General features: G+C 41.6%; 1 protein-coding gene across 1 annotated transcript; it reads left to right on the top strand.

Moving 5' to 3' along the window:
• Positions 1-9,057: 9,057 nt before the first annotated feature.
• On the top strand, positions 9,058-20,639 carry cmc1 (C-x(9)-C motif containing 1). The gene is made up of 4 exons (XM_047598510.1): positions 9,058-9,207; positions 9,531-9,623; positions 16,817-16,907; positions 19,951-20,639. The coding sequence occupies exons 1-4, from the start codon at positions 9,189-9,191 to the stop codon at positions 20,069-20,071; spliced, it is 324 nt and encodes a 107-aa protein (XP_047454466.1). The 5' UTR covers positions 9,058-9,188; the 3' UTR covers positions 20,072-20,639.
• Positions 20,640-20,984: the final 345 nt, after the last annotated feature.

Here is a 20,984-nt window from a genome sequence, read left to right as displayed (position 1 = left end):
ATACCAGCGACGGCATGCAGGCTTCATTAGATTCATTGATTGATTTATTGTTTTCCATGGTTGTAATCACTTCCCCCAAGGTAATTTGTGAGCTCTTTATGGTTCAGAGGTATAAGCCTGAGAGTTAATTAATCGGCTTTGTTTAGAAGTTTGGAAGGAGAAATGCCCCTCTGAATTGGTAACCGCCAGGAAGGCAGCAGTCTCCGTTACAATTAGAATCCCTTCTTTACCACGACAAAAGATCAAGTAAACAGACATGGTCATGTTGGGGTGATTTCTAGATGTTTCACCTCGACGGATCCAAGTGTAGGATTTTTTCAAGTTTCTGACACAATGAAACATAAAAACTGAAAAAAATAAAATAAAATCCTTAAAAGCCTCTGTACAATTAAAAATCAATACTCATCTCACAATAAAGAATACAGACAAACACTCTAAAACCAAATCACTTAGAAGTGTAGTGAAAATGATTCATTTGTAGAATATTTTTGCAATATTTACAACTAGCAACATTTTTACAGTGTATTCTCGCTTCTTGACCCATTTTATGACCTTTGCGCTTCACTTTTATCAGATATTTTTATCCCAAAATAGTATTGTCACCCCAGAATGACATAATACTGCATTTATGTTCTGACCCAAATCTTCAGTTCTGGCAGAAGCCAGAACGACACATGCGTCCCCCCTCACCCCTCAACGACCAAGCCCTTGGCCCAAGCCCATTAATTGAGGTTTGGGCTTGTTTAAATTTTTTTTGTTGTTGTTTTTTTTTTCTTTTTTCGATGGCATGTGCATGAGAACTGCTGTTTATGGGTTAAGTGCATCTTAATCAGCGCTTTAATCCAGTCATTAACAGAGAAACACGAGGTGTTGAGAGCAGCGACGAGAGGTTGATAATTGAGAGGCTGCTGCTCTGCTCCCTCCGCTGTGCGTCTGTGTGTGTTGTGCCGTGCGTGTGCGCCTTGCTTTTGCGGCGCTAGGAGTTAATCAGGAGAGGGCGGCAAGACGGTCTGGAGCAGAAGGAGCAGACGTTTCCTCAAAAATTGGCAAGGACCTACAGTATATCACGTACATCACTGTCGGGGTGCACTCGGTTCAAAAAAAAAAAAAAAGAAGAAAAAGAAAAAGGAAACGAAAACATTTCGCGAATCTTTATTTCATACCATACATGAGGTTTCTGATGAAACTAATAGCAAAAATAGATTATTGTCTACACAACTCCTTCATACCCCTCCCATCCCACCCTATTGTTCAGCTGTCACTTTCTCACTGAGTTTTTCTCACTGTATATTTTAGCACCTACCCCGTGTGTGAGGCCTGGGTTCTTCCGTATCCCTCCCCCCCGTCCTCTTCTGATGCACACATGCACAGAGAACACTGAATCAACGAGTCCATATTGAATAAACATACTGTTTTAGGCGGGCTCCTGATTTGCATCATCCTTCACATGGTGTATTTTTCACCATTTTCAGTGTAATCTATTATGGACTTGCACGCACCTACTGATCCCATAAAAGTGCTGTCAATTGCTCTCAAACATCAGAGAGGATCATCGACAGACCAAACCCCCACGATAGCCCATTCATAAGTGGAACCACAGCTGAGCATATCGGGCCACTAGAGAAGAGGTACATTTTAGCGTCCCATGGTATTGCGTCTACTGCGAATCCACGTTCAAGCCTTGAATTCTTGCAGGATTAGCCGTTTGTTCCACGTTTCAATCAGACAATTCGTATCTGCACTCATGTGCAAAATCTTTAACGCGAGTTTTATTTGATTTGTGTCTTACCAATGTGGAACCAGATCTCACACTTACGTCCACCGTTTCGTACGCGTTTGTGCTTTTGTGCAACGCGTCCATCACACCGTGTGTGTGTGTGTGCGTGTCACCGCTGTGCGTGCGTTTGTGTATCATTATAAGGTGTGAAGAGCACGATGACAAGATGAATGCTGAGAGCCGAGCTTGACCCCTCCGAAAGCCTCACCGCACATGACTCTTTCCCATGCAAGTGTGAAAAAACATTTATGCGGCGCAAGATGTTACTTCCTCCCAGGTCAGCGGGCCACACCCTCGCAGATCGCTGCCGGGCCGGCCGATCAGCAGCTCTCTGATGCCTCTCTCTGACGCTGACAGCGGAGAAGCCACGAGGCCGCCCTCTCTCTGCATTTATTTGAATTGCTGGCGTTAAAATGACGGTTTGGATTCTAGATTGAACATTATTTGGTTGTAGATTGTGGCTCCACATCGTGACAGCTGCTGAAGAAGTCGCGTGCGGGTAAACAAAGGCCGCATGTGTAGCATGGCTGCTGAAACATATCGACTACACGACTGACATAATGGCGCTCTTTATAGAGTCTGGACTGTGCTCGTGTGCATTTAGAAGTCACAGATGTAATTTTACTTCCACATGAGTGCACGCACGTACACACGCTGGATCACGTAGATGGTTTCTTCTGGAGATGTTACAAAAACTTCTCTTTCTTCCATCCATTAAAAAACTATCGATCTTGTGCTTTGCCTTCTCTACTTGATGGGTTTTTTTTTCTGTCATAATGGAAAGTCTCCCCGGTCATTTCTTCAGCCTATTCTTCATTTGGAGTAATTATAGATGGAGAGGTAAAAGATGTTTTTTTCCCCTCCCTATCTTTTCTTTTCTCCTTCCTACCCTATCTTCCTCTCCCCCTGCGTGCATTCAGAGGAGCTCTCACCACTGCATTCTTATTAGGGACATGTCTGAAAGGCTCTCCGCAGCATGTGGTGTCCTCTGACCGTCCGCTATGGCTGCTTTTTGTTGCCATTAACAAGCCAAGCAACCAAGGATAGCTTTTCAACAGGTACAAACTTTTCCTTTTAGATAATTAACTGCATTCAGACACTCAGCGCGGTGTAGGGGATGTGGGTACAGAAACCCAGTGGATCATATTCTGGGAAGAGAAAGGGAAGAGAGATGAAGAGAAAAAAAAACTTGATCAAAAGACAAGATGTTCTCTTTGGTGTTGTTTAGTGCTAGTGGATTCTATACCAAACTCCTATTCAAATGGTATGGCCCTTCTTTTCTGTTCTCCTCCCTGTCCTTGTCCTCTTCAGCTTTTCATCGGGGCGGATCGCGTAATGAGGGAAAACTTTGGTCATTGTCGAATGGTCAAAGGTGTGCTGCCTTAATGAACGAGGGAAACACAAGAAGGTCCGTCCCTAGATCCTCTTTGCCACGTCGCAAAAAAACCACAGGATGCCTCCTGAAGAAGGCCTCCTCCATCCACTGCCGCCTCGTCTCTTGTTAAAGGAGGCATAAAGCGAAGGCAGAGGGGGAAAAGTAATTTTCTTCTCCTGTCTATCCATTCTTTCAGTGCATGTCTTCTACTTTTTGCAGTGTACCGTCATAAAGCTTATAATTATCTTGGCAAGAGCTCCTCAAGTGAGAACGAATGGGGTCTTTGTATCCTCCTCTCTTCAGAACTCTCCTGTTTCTGGGGAGAGGGAAGTCATATTAACATTTGGTCTTCCCCTTTTAGAGATGCAGTGAGAAAGCCAGATGTGCCTCCTCTGAAAAATGTTTTAACAGGGCTAACACGCGATATGTTGGCGAGCTTTTTCTTGCTTTAATCGTTTAATGTACGCTGATGAGTCTGTCAGATTTAAATGTTATGTGCAGGACCGTCCTGTATACCTGGTACTATATAGTCCTTTTCCACTTTTTTTTTTTTTTTTTTAAATGTGCATTTGATCAAGAGAAGAGAAACAAAAGATCTACTGCAACAGATGAGCGTGTAGGCCTGACCTGATCGAATAGCAGGGTCAGGTCAGGGTTTAGGGTCCCTCTCACTTCCATCCTAACCCATCTTCCGTACACCTGCCCCTCCCTCGATCCCTCTGACCTCCATCCCCAACTCTTCCGGCTGATTACTCCTAATGTAATTTTAATTAAAAACTGTGGTGTCAAAGGGTTTAGCCTGCCTGAGAAGCGGGTGCAGATTGTGGCACAGTGGCAGACCCCTTCACTTGCTTGAGAGGAAATGCATCCTGACATTGCTCGGGTGGTGCCAACGAGACCAGAGCCAGGGTAAGTAAAAAATCTGGATCATTTAAAAATCACAATAAAACTTTAATTTAAGAAGATGGGTAAAGTGTGCAGGAATACAATGTTATTTCGTATGTTATTTGTCCTATTGTGTGTTTGGGTTGAATGTTTTTTTTTTTTTTTAAATTAATTTCTGGTCATTTAGTTATTCAATATGCGATTAATGCTCCATAGTTGTATTGGGTGAGATAGAGTACGCTGTTAAGAAATATGTGTTTTTTTATATACTACATATATGTGGAAAAGGTTAAAAAAAAAAAAAAGAAATATTTTTGCTTTCTGGAAGTATTTACAATGTTAAGTGCAATAAATTATTCTCAGCCGTGCGGACAGCCCTCAAGCCATGACTCCTCCTAATATGATCATAGTTGACAATTGCCACAGCCAAGTGTCACAGGAGTGACCTGAAGAAGGTGGCCCGCAGCAGGCCTCAGCAGCGGAGGTCTGCCGGTAGGTTTGTAATCCCCTCACCCGAGCCGTTGGATTATCTGCTCTCCATCGACCCTGAAGAGGCTCCCCGTAGTTTGGGCTTAAACACTCTCTAAAATCTCATCTCCACACCCCATCTGCCGATGTCGAGAAGAGTGGGGACGCAGGCAGCACAGCAGACGAGGAGATCAGAACACACCTCCTCCTTCTTGCAAGAGGAAGAGGGAAGACGCACTCCGGTCTGAGCGTTCTGCTCAGACTCGGTTTTAGTTGTCAAACATCTTCCCCGTAGTGCACCTTGACGACTCTTATCATAGTCGTTATGAAGATGTGACGCCAGCGAACGAGCCGAATCTATTGACTCTTTAAAGAAAATGATGGGAAACGAGCCAAAGCCGTTCTTTCCTTTTCTATTTCTATTTTTCCTGCATTTTACACAGATGCTCACAGAAGCTCCTTCTTTGCTTTGAGCTGTTTTGATATGTTGGTGACGGAGATGGTGTAGTGGTGAGCATAGCAGTGGTTATTCCTGGTCAGCACAAAGGTGTTTATTGAATTTATCACGCGATAAATTAAGGATCAAAGCCATCTAGAAACTATATTTTAGATATTGATAGACTCAGATATCCCACAAAGGCAATTTGTATTGGTGGGATGTCTACCTGATCCAAATCTGACCAAATCATTGTTATTTTGAGAATAAAGTGAGATATCGCCAGGCTAGCTTCTTAAAAATAAATGAACATCAAAATGAACCAGATCTACAAGACCTTGTCCCTACACATGTTCGTCAGTGTCAGTCAGTCATCAGTGTTTTCAGTGGATTCTGATTTTTCTTTTTTTCTTTTTAAACCTTAATTATTTGGTTTTCTCAAGACCCACAAGTGGATGAGTTCTCAGTGACAGTGACCCTTTAACATTCTCTGACAGGGGCCTTGTTTTGCGTCCGTCGGTGGACAGTTGGAGGAGCTGGTGGTTGGCCCTGAGCACTGAGGCATGTAGTAAGAGGGTTTAACTTCGCTAACCTCCTTCTGCCAGGTTCACGGGGCCCTGCTGCTCTGGTAATATTGGATCAGTGTTGGGAGCCCCTGCCCCTGCCATATCAGCCAGCATGCTGCCCGGGGGTAGCGAGCACTTGCCTCTACAGGGCCAACTGGACGTGATCTGGGTTTAGTTTCTGTATTACATTGTCATTTTGAGATTCCCCAAACGTGAGATTTAGAAGAATTCTTAATCAGATTTGTAGTCGTCTGTCTTACAAAAGGAGAACAATATCTAAATGGAGTTGCATCAGGTTGCTAATTGGTGACCAACCGGATAAACAAATAAGTGGCGTCAGATGTTCTATCATAAAATCAGATTTTGCCTGCAACCGGTTGCACAAAGCATATTTTGAGATACGGACAATGCAGAGTAGCAGACTGAGCGATCAACAAAATTATTACGAAAAGGGGAAGCAAGGACTGTGGTTGCACAATAAGCGGAGAAGTAGGTGAGTAAAAGTTTGTGGCTTTTTTTTTTCAGAGTACATCTAGCTTTCGTTTTTTTTTCTTTCCTTTTTTCTTTCTTTACAAGAAAGTTTGAACAGTTGACAAATACGCATCTGGAGTTTCTGCATATTTGTTGTGTTGTTGCTGACATTTAGGTTAAAAAAAAACTCGATCAGTAACCAGTTCTTACTTGATTGGTAAGAAAAAGAAATATACGGGGCGTCTTCTCCGATTAAAGGACTCTACCCAGACAACCGTTGTGTATTGTAGGTCTTTGGACCTGAAGCGTGATGAACCGTCCAACTTAAATAATGTCCTTAATTTGTTCATAGTACTTTAGTCACAAATTCTGATCGTGTGTCAGTTTGTCAGTTGTAATTTGTGAGAAAAATATTTGTCTCAGAAAACTCTTCCAAAATGTCCCCTGCATCATGAAACAATTAGATTTTGATTTGTGGAATTGCCTTGAAGCTTTTGCCCTTAATTGCTCATTCATAATTCTGTACATTTCTGTCTGTCACTATTTCCTGTGTGAGATACTTCCATTGTATTCATTATTATACACATTATATACGTTTAAAACATTTTATTTGCTCGAGGAAAGTATTCAAGTGCTAATAAAACATCGTTTTTATCAGGTTTGGTTCAGTGGCTGTGCAATCATTCGCATGAGCTCCATTTGGCCCTGTTGCGAGAATTTGGCTAGTGCGGCGTTTTGGAGTGATCTGCAGATATTAAAATCTGCAGATGCCCACCTGGTGTCAGGAGGGATGGAAACATAAGAGAGCGCTGTCTGTGCTTAGAGATGTGTGTATCCATCTGTCTGTGTGTCTAAGGCTAGGGTAAACAAAACAGCACGTGCAGCGCAGACAGGTGATGGCCTATGGTCTTTGTTTGTTAATGGGGTCTTTTTTTTCCTTCCTGTTCTTTCTGACCTTTGATTTGCAGATGAAAAGAACACGCTTCTCCACAGAGGTGAGTCTCAGCTTCAGCACTGTAAGGTCAGAGAGCCGTGAGAACTTCAGGCAGACAGGCAAGAGATTCACTCTATCCCCTCTGGTGCTGTGTGGGTGAGTGTGAGTCGTCAAGGCGCACTGGATGTGTGTGTGTGGTTTGGATGTGGAGGTGGGTAGCTTACACCTGTGTCATAGTCTAAAGTGTAACTGTATGTGTGAAGATATGCCTTTTGCTTCAAGGTGTGTGTCTGCGCTTATGAGTGTGTACCTGTCTCTTTGATTGAACAGGTGGGGCCTCTTTGCATGGGATCTAGACAGCCGGTCCGCCACACAGCTGACTGTGGTCAGGCTTACTGTGCTCAACATGCAGTCTGTGGTTCAGGTTCAGGTACACTGTGGTTGGATGTCGACATACTTTTCTGCCATTTCACCATCATTTCAACAATTGTGCATCATTTTGCATCAGAAACGTGTTTATCATGTACCACAAACAGTTTTCATGAAGAAAGAAGGATCTTTAAACATTCACTTGACAAGTCTTTCAAAGCTCAAAAACACAGTAAAATGTGTCTGTAAAGCTTGATACACTTGCCATTATATAGGCACTCTAATTAAGATAAATGCATTCTATTTATCTGTCATCATCTGTCATTCTGGTGCCACTGACTCTTTGTGCCTTTTTTTTTAAATTTTTTAATTTGCCTTTCATTTGCCTTTCATAGATGACATATTTTCATAGGCATATTGGCCTTGACATAGATGAAAAAGCAACAATTGTATATGTGACTTTGTTCTTTCAACACCACGACCCTGAAACTTTTATTAATAGTATCATTAATAGTACTAAGAATTATTTAAAATTAAGTGTTGATAATGATCCTCACTGATCCATTCTTGACTCACGTGAACAGGGGAAGAAACAACAGCAATCAGCCATAATATTATGATCTACTGGGAATAATCGAAAGTCAGATATATATATATATCGGGATATATTATGCAACATGTAAACATTATGTCCCCAAAGTTGATGTTAGAAGAAAGAAGAAAAAGAAATTGACAAGTGGAGATTTGAGCAACCCTGACAAAAACAGAATTGTGATGACTGGATCAGAGCATGTCCAAACACTCTTGTGTAGTGTTCCCTGTCTGCAGTGATCAGCACCTATCTAAAGTGGTAGGAAAGGGGATGAACTGGTGACAGGGTCATGGGTTGTGTGAGCTGTATAGTGGCAGATTAGTTTGAATGCCCACGTTGACCTCTGCCCACTGCCGAAAGAAGGTGACCTGGTCTGATGAGTCATGATTTCTTTCACATTGTGAGGGTGGCTGATTGTGTGTGCATTACTTAGCTGGAGGAAAACCCCTCACAAATGAAGAATATTCACTTCTGTGGTTGATAGTCCTAAGGTTGTTGCTTTATAATGCATTTTTTTTATAATAAAATGCCAAATTACATGTTAAATTGAGTCTAAAGCTAGTGTGTTATTATAAGAACAAAGTCCATAGAAAGTGTATCAAATGTTTAGCTCCTTGATAAATAAAATTTCTTTAATTTTTTTTTGCATTTCTTTCTTTTAGGCAAGGTGTGGCAGGTTTATTTGTATAACACTGTTCATGAACAACACAATTCAAAGTGCTTCATAAAGGCAAAGACATACATAAAATTACATCATTAAAATTGTGGAAATAAAAACGAGATATTAAGAAATTAAAAAACAAAAACAAAAGGCAATTATAACATGAGAATAAATAGTTAAAGTTTAAAATGAAGTTCATAACAATGCATTTATAATATTGAAAAATTAGAATGAGTTTGAGCAGACGCCGGGTGTTTAGGAAGTTTGTTCCACAAGTGAAGAGCAGAAAAAACAAATAACTAAACGCTGCTTGCTTGTTTGGTTCTGGTTCTGGGAACACTCATCCCAGACGACCTGAGGGCTTCATAGGGAACTAATTGCATATATTTTGCAAATCATTCAATGCTTTGCAGACCAGCAGATTTTAAAACCTATACTTTGAATTTTAATTATATTTACAAGTAGTAGTAGCATTGCATAACCATAGCCGCTGATGTATTATTATTATCATCCGCGCGTGTGTGGGACTCTGGGAGTTGTAGTTTTCGTCTGCTTTCAGGCTGGTTGGCCACTACGTCAGCGGAAGTGTTTTGCACGCTCGTAACATAGGTCACATTGGTTGAGTTTTGTAATGGTTTGAGAAACACAGCCGCAATGGAGGCAACACACGCAGGTATTAAACATTTCTGCTCTCTTAAATGCGTTTCGTGCCTCCCACGGTGCACATTTAACGGTAGCATTCAGCGGAGAGCAGTCTTTACGGGGACCTTAATTGGAACTCGTGTAGCTATGGTAACGTTAGCCGAGTAAGCTACCGTGAAGGAAGTTAGATGTGTCTACCATCTCCCTTAATGGTCCAAGTTTGTCTTTATAGTTGCCCTGCCTCGGTCAAGTGCTGAAGCACACGTCTCTCATGTTTAATGGAGAAACGGTGCCGGATGACGGCGGTGATCGTTATTGTGACGGTGTCCCTGTGTGCTTGTCTTTCCTCGTCAGACGAAATTCCTCTTAGGCATGTGGAGAAGGACGTGCTGATCCCCAAGATGATGAGGGAGAAAGCCAAGGAGCGCTGCGTCGAGAAGGTGGAAGGTGTGTAACGTGAATGTGTGTGTGAGGGGCTGATTTCTGTCCTCAAAAGTGTCCAACTCAATAATCCCTTTCCACCTGTCACAACAGGGAAAGCACACGTGAAGTCATCATAGTGTGTTCCTGTAAGCCTCTGGCATCGAAACAACTTGCACAACATACTTAAGTGTAATGCAACTACCTTTATATCTGTTAACAGTAAAGCTTTTAAGGGGGGAGGAACCATATTTAACTCACATTTTAAATTGAGTCCCAGTGTCATTTAAAACAATGTGGTTTAAACCTAGCCAATAAGATTCCTGTGTCTTGACACAAGAATTGCAACATCCTACCCTGTGTTATAATGAACGGGTCACGGTGCCTCTCAGTGAGGTTTAGATGCATGTGGTTTACACCTAACTAATAAAAGAAGATAAAAGAAACAGTCTCAGGACAAATCAGGGTCAAATATGGTCTGTAAGGTCCACTTCTGCATGAACGCTGAGCATAACTCCTTTGTTAGGTACCACAAAGAAGTGTTTTGAAAAATTTCACAAAACTTAAAAGGTCTTCTTAAGCCCTTCAATAACGCTACAGAGTAGAAAATTTAGGATTTCCAAGTATTTCACTGAATGCCCCGTAAAGGGTTAAAAAAAAAAAAAAGCAGGACCATTCTAGTCTGGCGAAGAACAAACAGCCTCTTTACATCCACTCAAGTTCACAAATTAGTTTAGCTGTCCCGTTCTAGTTCAGCATTGTGTTGCCAGTCGGCCAGTTTGCAATGCAGGATCATGAAGAATTATGAAGTAGATAACACTCAGTGTGTTTACATGCATGTGAAAAAAAACGAAGTACTGCCTTAATCGGACTAGCTGGACAACGTAAGTGCATGTAAACACATTACTCTCAGTGGCGTCGTTTGGGTATGGCGAGGTATGGCACTTGCCGTACCTTGACTTTGGTACAAAATGTATGGAACGGTGTATGCTACTGGCACTTCTGAATTTAAACCCCTGGTGTACCAGGACTTATTTACGGTGTACCGGGACGTACTCAGCCCTGTTCTAATTCTCTTTGACCGTTTGGTTACAGTGACAGTGTCGGCTCTTCCACACTGAACGCCGCTGCCACTCCTCTGTTCTCTGCTGCTCCTCTGTCTCTCGCTGCATGCTCTCTCCATACATCCACGGCTCTCTCACGTGTACATACTGCGTGCACGCCTCCGCCTCATCACGCTGTGGTGCAGGCGAGAGACGTGCATGTGGAGCGACTAAAACCTTTGTGAGTTATAAAGTCATACATGGCTGAAACAGGCTTAAATATTAGTCATATTTCCAAAAATAAACGCCCATGCTTGTTTGGTTAACACTGCTTGTCAATCAGAGCACAATGAAACGAAAGACTGAGAAACATGTTTATCTTGCCACAATCACAAAAACTTCTAGCTGAGTCAAACCAGCCCCGAACCCCTGTCTAACATATCACTCATTTAATGACTTAGCCCCCTCTTACCTGTCAGAGATTTTAACTTTTTGCAATTGTGGCAGAGCCGTGCACTCTTCGAGTCAGCTTCTGTTAGAGGTGCCTAGATCAAGACTTAAACAGTGGGGTGATTGTTCCTTCGCTGTCGCTGCCCCAAGACTGTGGAACAAACTGCCCCCTGACATTCACACCACTACTGATCTCAGCCTTTTTAAATCGAAGCTTAAGACCCACTTTTTTAGATTGGCATTCAATTATGACCAGGACGGTCCTGTTTCTTAAGGTGTTCTCATTTTGTCTGCTCCTTTCCATGTATTTCTCGAAGGCTTGTATTACCTTGTAGCGCTGCAGCATTTTGATTTGTACTTGTATGTCATGTATGTGTTATGTATTGTTTTATGGCTTTCTTGTAAAGCACTTTGGGTACCTTTTGGCTAATGTAAAGGGCTATACATATAAACTTGATTTGAAAGTCAAAATTTAAGTATATACAATACCTGTATAGATCATACAGTGAACAAAAAAGTCTTCTGCGAACATAATATGTTGTACATTTTAGATTCTTCAAGTAGCTACCTTTTCCACGAGTCTTGAAGGAGTTCCTCGAAGTGTTGGCCACTTGTTGGTCCAACTCATTGCAAACACACTCTATCACAGCATCACTATTCTTCTTAGTCAAATAGCCTCGACGTGTTTTTTTTTGGGACATTGTCTTTTTGGTATAACTAAGGACAAATCGGGTGAGTTTACACGCCTAGACCTTTTAATTAATTACCACCAGTGTCCCAAAGCACCCCCACACTGTCACACCTCCTCCTGTTTTTCTCAAAGTGAGAACCACACATGCAGAAACCATTCGCTCACCTCCCCCCCCCCCCCCCATGTCTCACAGAAACACGATGAGCGGATATATTAAATTTAGACTAATGTCCATTGTTGTGCTCTCTAGACCAAGCAGTTCTCTTCTTGTTCTTACTCATTAGTGATTTCTTTGCAGTCTACGTCTAATTCGACCATGAAGGCCCGATTCACTTACGCACTCACCTCTGAACAGTTGCTGTTGAGATGAGTCTGCCACTTGAACTATGTGAGTCATTTATGTGGACTCTAATATGAGGTGCAGTTAATTTAGGAGGATAGTAGATCTGATGAACTCATTATCTGCAAGAGGCAAGACAGTTTTTTTTTTTTTTTTAGCATTTGATGGTTTTCCAATACATTTAGGGTTCTTGAATTTTTCTGGATTGACCGAAATTCATTTCCTGAAGTACTTGAGTGTTGTTTCCGTGTATGAGTCTAGCAACATGTCATCTGGACATCATTGTACGACACGTTCCCACAGATACAGTGAACCCTCGTTTATCGTGGGGGTTACGTCCCGAAAAGAAGTAGTCAGCTTCATTTTTTACAATTATTATACAATACTGTACTATAGAATGAAACCAAAGATCAAAACCCTGTTTTCAGGCCCAAGCATTTGTTTAAGAAATAAAAATATAGAAATACTGTAAAATAATAATTTTAATAATCAATACGAGGTTGGACACATTGTGACTCGCGTATTGCACAGTTCCTCTGACTGTGCCTCTTCGTCCTGACTCCGCTCCGCTACCGAAGGCTGTGGTGCAGGTGTCTTTTTCTGAGAGAAGAACATAGTTATGGGTAGTTGTTGGCGCTCTTTTTTCTTCTGGGAAAGAAGACTTTTATAAACAGACATGTCCCCTTCGATTATATTTGAGAACTGTAATGAACGACACATCAAAGGGTACCGTTCTTGTGCCGCTCGCAAACGTAAATTTGGCAAGCTGTACAGAGACAAGGCACGGAGACTGTTGACATTGGTCTACAGTCCCTTAGCCAATCAGGATGCAGAACACAATGCACTGTAAAAAAAAAAAAAAAAAAAAAAAAAAAAAGCATAAAAAAACTGCACTAAAAAAATCTGTGAAACAGCGAAGCCGCGAAAGGGGAACCGCGTTATAGCGAGGGTTCACTGTACAGAGCAAAATTACCTTTACAAGTTGAGTAAAGTTTCACACTAGGGCCACATTCTCACCAAACATTCTGTTTTTCTCTGGGGTTTTCTCTGTAAATATCGATCTGTTGCAAAACCGCATGTAATTGTAGTACATATCCAAGGCCTATGCATGGCACTGTTTCTGGTACAGAACTCAGTCAAAAAAAGAAGAGGCAGAGCGTGCAACCGTATACAACACACATACGGTCCGGATTACAGTAGGTAAACCTTTTTAGAGATCTTGATTCATGCTGCTGAAAAATCCGGATCCGTCATGACGATCATCAGAAACATGCAAGCGTCGTTCTGTTTCTCTCAAAATCAGATTCGTGAAAACATGGCAGTTTAATTTAGTTCAGTCCAGTAAATTCACAAGTTGGAAAACTATAAACAACCCCAACATTCAAGCATTGTGTTACAAAATAATATAGTATTTGTCTTAAAATCTGCTTCTAATAGCCCGTCAACCACACCTAACGATACGATACGCATCATGATACTTGAGACACCATATGACACATTATTGCGATGTTATGATATTGCGATATATTGCAATATTCTACTGAAGAATTTTTAAATGCAGCTTAAAATACAATCTGATGTATGTACATCAGATGACGGCAATAATTCACTGGACAAACTGAGTCGAAAAAAAAAACAAAACAACATTAATTCACATTGAATTAAATTGAAATCCCAGTTTATTACACTTGTACGGGGAGTGGATCATGTTTCTTGATCCTTAAGTGTCAAAATACAGTTCACAATTGTCTGCTTGAGCAAAAATGTGTGCCACTGTTTGAACACTCCACTGAACATATGTGAAAATAAAATGCCTGAGTACCGTGTTATCCGGTGTAGTTTGCTACATTTGTACGCTCTCATGAGCTGGTTTTACAGACGTATCGATATAAAACTGTATTGCAAAAGTGCCCGTTCGTCGTTCATTTGAAGACCTCTCTCAAAGTGAAGTCTGGCGTGACGGCAATTATGGAGAATTATCAGATGTTGCGAGATAAGACTTTACGAGACTCATTCTCAAAACACCTTAAATCGAAACACAGAATTCATAGAAATTTCAGAACTATCGCTTTTACTTTGTGAAAAACTGCAATGGAAACCTGAATGATACATTGCGATATTCCGATTTCAAAATAAACCCTCTGCTTCTATGATAATGTAAACTTTCTTAAGCGAGCACTAAACCGTGGTTATTAGGCAATAAAAATAAATTGTTTTTCAAATAGCAGCTCCTCATGATGCTGTCATTTCTTGACATCTGTTCGTTTTCAGTGTTTCCCTTCGAAGGAATTTCTTTTACTTTTCCTGTTCCTGTTCCTGTTCCTGTTCACTTGACCTTTTGAATTTGCTTCCTGCCACCTTGGGCGCCTGCTTCTCGAGTCCTTTTAGTTTTCTCCGCTATGAGGAGCGGGTGGATTGGCGTGGCAGCAGTTTACACTTCATCTGCATGGAAATGGTGGCTGCATCTTTGCCATGAGTCTGCTGCAGTAGCACATCAGCCGGATAGTGACAACGTTATGTGGTTTCTAGAAATCTGATGACAGCCCGTATGAGCCAGTGTGTGTGCTGCTCACTCGGGGGAGACAGTGCACAGTGATGGGACAGACAGTGGCTGTGTGGGTAGTGGAAACCCCCCTCACATTACAAGCCTCTCGTCCCACTCATTTTCACACCTTCATCCCCCACCCTCTATCATCTCGTTCTGTATGTTTGTGTCTGCACTGGGCTCCTGCACGTGTGTGTCTATGATTGTGTTTTACAAAGAAAAGTGAAAAAACACACTCAATCTAGAAGTATGTTTTCCTGTGTTATCTGTCTCTGCAGATACGGTCCTACCAACCCCACAGTGGCATGTTGTTGGCTTTGTTGTTCAGGCAGACAAGTGCTACTGACCTGTACGCGACATCTTTGTAGTTTTACCTGACATGATATTTCCTACTACGCCGATGATTCATTTTAACAACCCACACGCTCAATTAACAGCTACTTTCACGAGACTTTGATTTGCAGAAAAATAATTTGTGTTTCTGTTCGCAAACCTGAAATCCAAAATCTTGAGTGAAAACAAACAACATAGTAGTCGATTTAATTCTTTATGTTTCAGTCATTTCATTATTTGAAATTCACGAAGCTCGCACGGCATCTTTCTGTTACAGCTAATTGCATGTTAGAGGGTCACACTTTGCATCTTCCTCTTGTGCTCCAAATCTCCCTAAATGTGCAGACCCCTTGCTTCTGCTTTCTAACTGCCAAACTGCACTTCTGCATCTAAAATGGCAAACCAAACGGCCTAAACATAAGGTGGCATCACACTTTTCTTTAGAAGGGCCTCTTCTGACATAAAACTGGAGTCATATATTTGCCTTTGGTGTAACTGCTGATGTGCGATCAGAAAGGCGGTCCTCTGCACCCTCTATTAGTGCCATGGGACAGGGATGAGGCGTTTGTTGATTAGATTAGTCGCAGTGTTCTGCTTCTCTAAATTGGTTTTGCAGTTATTTTTTTTTTTCACATCTGCATCCTGATGAAAGTGTCTGTGTGATAACCATACTGATGCCACTGATAAAGGTAATTACGATGTCGGTTATGTGAAAGCGGACGGCGGCGGTTTTAATTAAAGCGCCGCGAAGGAGCTCGCTAACAAGGCGAAGACTCTGTTTTCAACGCCTTGTTTGCAATGAGGACCTTGGACGTTTAACAGGGTACGTGCCACCAGCAAGGGCACGGTGTCACCTATGCATCCTCGCAAAAGATAGAAGTGACATTCATTGTGTTTTACTATAAGTTGTGCTCTAATTTAATGCGTGGGACCTTGACTATGTTTCCGTGGAGACTGTTTCTCAAGAGATGCCAACTTAACTGTTTACATGAATGCTAAAATATAAGATATATGCATTTATGTGGACCAAAATATCAATCAGAATATATATATATGTATATATATATATATATATATATATATAAACACATAATGGAATGAGTTTCTTCTTTCCTGAAAACTCATCGCTCAATCCGATGAGAATCCTTTCGAACGGGCCAGACGGTTGAGGTGGTTACATGGATCCATTTTTATTCTGCTTTTATCTAGAGTGTCCACATTAAAGCATCAAATGATTGAAATGGCTCAGACAGGTTGACATGCAGTCATGGTTAAAGTTCGTACGTAATTAACGCTCATTTTCAAAAATATCTCACCCTCCTAATAATGCAGAGCCAGAGATTTGTGGGAAGGCTGCCTTTTCTGGCTCAGCTGTTGTAAATAACCCCGTCTCATTTTGCGCTCTGATCGGTGAACCATAGCCTATATATATTCTTGAATGCACGGACACGTATGTATTTGTGGATGGTGGGATGACTGTTACAGAAACTCGGTGGCTGCAGATGCAACCACTCTGTGGCCAGTGCAGTCACATTCAGTCCTTGTATGAACAAGGAAACATGATTTTCAGTTTGATAAGAGACTTGGCAACGTGAGCTATGCCCAAGTTCCTTGTTGTGGAGATGAAACCCATCTTGGTTTACTTGTACCTGACTGTTATCTTCCTGGTGCTTGTACTCTTGGTCAAACAGTATAAAGTATTGAGTTTTAAGCAGGTTGTATGAATCAATGTACTGTATGTCTAAGGTCATTTTACATGTGGACCCTGTTGCTCTTTTTGAGTAATTCTTCTTCTTCTTCTCCACCTCCTCCTTCTAGCCTTCAACCACTGCTGTAAGGAATCTGGCTTCTTGATGGTGTTTAAATGTCGTGAGGAGAATGCCACCCTGAAGGAATGCCTGACAGCACAGTGAGTTTATCTTCTGTCTGTAAGACTCATTGTAAAGAGGACATGAAACACTGAACGTATGACTGGGAGAAACCTGGCTATTTCCACCTGTTCTCTGGTGTTTACTTTTGATTTCCTTTAATCGTCCTACTCAAACACGTAGACCAGGGGTCCCCAAACTTTTTTCAGTCAGTGCTTTTACATGCACGTGAAAAAACGAAATCATTGCCTTAATCAGACTCCAGCTGGACAACTTCGGTGCAGGTAAACACGTTGCTCCGACTAACATCAGCGTTCACCTTATCCGATTCAGACACCCAGATAATGCGATTGGAATTCGGTTTTCTACGGCATGTACAGTCCTGCTCACCATTATTGGCACCCATGAAGTTTAAGTACATAATGTGGAATATCTTCTGAAAAAAATTAATCATGTGAAACATTTCTTTTCTATAGAGAACTCGTGTTTGATACAAAAGAGCAAATGATAAACAACAATTTAAAACAATAAACAATGGGAGGAAAACATAGAAAAACTTAAAGCTTGCTGTGTCACTGGTATTGGCACCCTTTGTTCAGTAATCAGTAATTTGTTCAAATCAGTATGGAAACACATTGTGACTCACCTGTGATAAATCACAAATGAGAATCACCTGTGATACATTGTCTGTGCCCATGTGACGTGAATTAGCCAATGAATGATGAAGTCCGTGGTTTAAAAAGCCATCTGTTATCACCTGTTCCTTTGTCACAATGGTGAAGACAAAGGAGCTGTCTGCGGACATCAGAAGTGTGATAATTAGTAAACACAAGACTTCCAAAGGGTATAAGGTCATCTCCAAAGACGTTGGTATCCCTGTTTCAACAGTGTGTAATGTTATTAAGAAGTTTGCCAAGCATGGAACTCTCAAGAACCTCCCTGGACGTGGGTGGAAGAGAAAAAATGATGAGAAAAGGCTTCGAAGGTTGGTGCAAATGGTGGAAAAAACACCACGTCAAACATCCACAGACCTGAAGGCCAACCTGGAACAGTCTGGGGTCATGGTTTCAACGAGTACCATACGCAGCACACTAAACCAAACAGGGCTTCATGGGCGAAGGCCAAGGAAAACACCATTGCTGAGGAAAAGACATAAAAACAAAGGACTAGTCTTTGCCAAAGAGTACCTGGACAAACCACAATCCTTCTGGGAAAATGTTCTGTGGACAGATGAAACAAAAATAGAGCTTTTTGGCAATGCACACCAACAGTTTGTTTACAGATGGCACAATGAAGCCTACAAGGAAAAGAACACCCTACCAACGGTTAAGCATGGTGGAGGATCCATAATGCTGTTGGGCTGCTTTGCTCCATCTGGTACTGGAGGCCTTGAACGCATCACAGGACTCATGGAATAAGAGAATTATCAAGAGATTTTAGAGCGAAATGTCCTACCAAGTGTAAGAGAACTTGGTTTGAGTCCAAGATCATGGGTCCTCCAGCAAGACAAAGACCCAAAGCACACATCCAAAAGCATGCAGGAATGGCTGAAGAGGAAAAAATTGACCATTTTAAAATGGCCAGCGATGAGTCCTGATCTCATTTGAAAATCTTTGGTTTGAGCTGAAATCTGCCATTGGGGAAAAGAAACTTGCAGACGTTCAAGAGCTTGAACAATTCGCAAAGAAAGAGTGGGAGAAAATACCAGCTGAGAAGTGCAAGAAGCTTATAGATGGCTACAAGAAACATTTGGAGCCTGTCGTCACTGCCAAAGGGTGTGCAACCAAATACTACTAGAGGTGCCATTATTGCTGCACATGCTGTCTTTTCTGTTTCTTCTTTGAAATAACACTTACTTTGGACCTCATATTAAAAGATCCTGATATAAATTTGGGACATTTCCATTTATTTCTGAAGATATTGTAGAGGTTATGTAAAAAAAAATGAAGAGGTGCCAATAATGGTGAGCAGGACTGTATACGACTACGGCAGGGTAACGCGTGTGCGCGGCCTCCACAGCCGCTGCGCTGGCATGTGCACCTGTGCAGTTCCGCATGGGCTTCATCACTCAGACCCGGAGGTTGATGCCTGTGAGGGAGGGACTGCCCGTGTGTGTTTGTGGGGGGGGGGGGGGGGGGGGGGGGCGGAGGCAGCACGCCTGTGGCTAGTTGAGAAGGGTGAGAAGTACGATGCGTGCTTTCACATCCGAGTCGCTAAAAGTCTCCAAGAGCAGCAGAAAAAGTCGCTAGATTTGTCACTAGTTGCTTTTTTGATAGAAAAAATATAACAAAACACTGAATACTTGCTAAAGATAGCGACAAAGTCGCTAAATTGGCTCGGTCACAAGCAAAGACACATTATATACATGTAATATATGTGAGGGGTGAAGATGAGCCACTAAATAAAATGAATATATTACATCTCATCTTCTACTACCGCTTATTTTCACTGGGGTCGTGGGGGTTGCTGGACCCCTTCCCAGCTGTCATCGGGCGAGAGGCAGGGTACACCCTGGTCAGGTCGCCAGTCTACAGACAAACAACAATTCACACTCACACCTAGGTTCAATTTAGATTCCCCAGTTAGCCTAATGAGCAAGGAAACCGGAGTACCTGGAGAAAACCTACACAGACACAGGGAAGACACTTCACCTAGAAAGGCCCGAGCCGGACTTGAACCCGGACCTTCTCGCGCTAAAGGCCGCTGTGCCACATTAATATATTATATTTATAATGGTATATATATATAATGTTACATTAATGTATATATTAAAATGCAATTAGAATGCCAACCTTTAAACACGGATATGTGATATAGGAAAATGAAAGCAACCAACACATCCGATGACATAGGGATGGTCCCAAGTATGGTCCCATGTATCATATCAGTATTACATTTTTTACACATGTGCTATGTCGGTGTCTGTTCTGTTTTTCACGTCCTCTTTAAGGTAGCCTCCCACGTGTTATCTCTCCAGTAGCTTTTGCACAGGCTCACCCTCTTCTCTGCCCTTGCTGTTTAGCCCCAGAAGTCTCAAACTGTACACCTTAAAGTGACATCACTGTACCTTCTGTCTCCCACCAGCTACAATGACCCTCAGTTTTTTGAAGAGTGTAAGCGCGAATACATCAAAGAGAAGATGGAGTTCGAGAGGACAGGGGTCCCATCCAAGAACAGGAAACAAAAGCTTCCAACCAGCATGTAATAGACACCATGGTAACCAAACATATTATAAGGTGCACAGCCTCAGGGTTTGCCCAGAGTCATCAAGTCAAGTCCTGCACACCCAACGTGATGATGGTATGGCCTAAATTATTACTCGTAAAGCTTCAAACTTGGGTGGTTTATTAGTGACTGAAAGTATATTGGTGTACAAGAGTGGTATGTAATCAGAGCTATGCCCTTTTAATGTTTAGTATAATTTCAAAAAGGACAGATGATCCTCCATAAGGTGACAGTCACCAGGAAGATCTTTATGAGAATGCAGCAGTTTGGAGGTGTGCAGTTGTAAACTGAGGGACCCTTTATACCCCTTTCTTGTCGTGGGCTTTCTTCGACATGTGTGTTCACGTGGGGTAATTAAGAGGCGATCCTGTGGCCTTTGCTCAGGAAATCACCTGTGGAAGAACTGGTGCATTAGCTTACAAATAATATGAATAAGAAATTGAAGTGTCTTGTACGGCATATGTTAGACACATGCAATATTTAACCAAGGAAAGATTTGTTGTGTGCTCATGTGACCTTGTAAATAATAAATTTTCACTTGCAGTAAAGGATGTATGTCTGTTGCAACTTGGACAAATGAATGATTTTCTTTTATATAGTGGTGGTCTTCTTTACAGTGTTGGGAGATATTTGTTACTTACTTGTAGCTAAACAAAGTAGTAGTGTAGCTGAGAACAAAAACAGTTCTCAGGTAGGATGTAACTTCTAAACACAAACTATGCAATGAATGCATAGTTTATCTTTAGCTATGTAAAATTTACAAATTATATTTTATTATAACAAATTAAAGAGAATCTCTTTTTATTTGCATAAGGTAGGATAAACTGCAATACAACGTGTATATCCTCCTCTTAATGTGCAACTGAAATTATATTACATCTTTACAACAAAAA

This window comes from Mugil cephalus, chromosome 11 (assembly GCF_022458985.1).
Source record: "Mugil cephalus isolate CIBA_MC_2020 chromosome 11, CIBA_Mcephalus_1.1, whole genome shotgun sequence".
Lineage (NCBI taxonomy): Eukaryota > Metazoa > Chordata > Actinopteri > Mugiliformes > Mugilidae > Mugil > Mugil cephalus.
The sequence above is the reverse complement of the archived record's forward strand: the minus strand, read 5'-3'. Positions and strand labels throughout refer to the sequence as shown.

Excerpts from the sequence above, each read along its gene's own strand:
- cmc1 (XM_047598510.1), top strand. Across the intron at positions 9,624-16,816 it reads CTGCGTCGAGAAGGTGGAAG|CCTTCAACCACTGCTGTAAG; the intron begins GTGTGTAACGTG and ends TCCTCCTTCTAG. Across the intron at positions 16,908-19,950 it reads AAGGAATGCCTGACAGCACA|CTACAATGACCCTCAGTTTT; the intron begins GTGAGTTTATCT and ends GTCTCCCACCAG.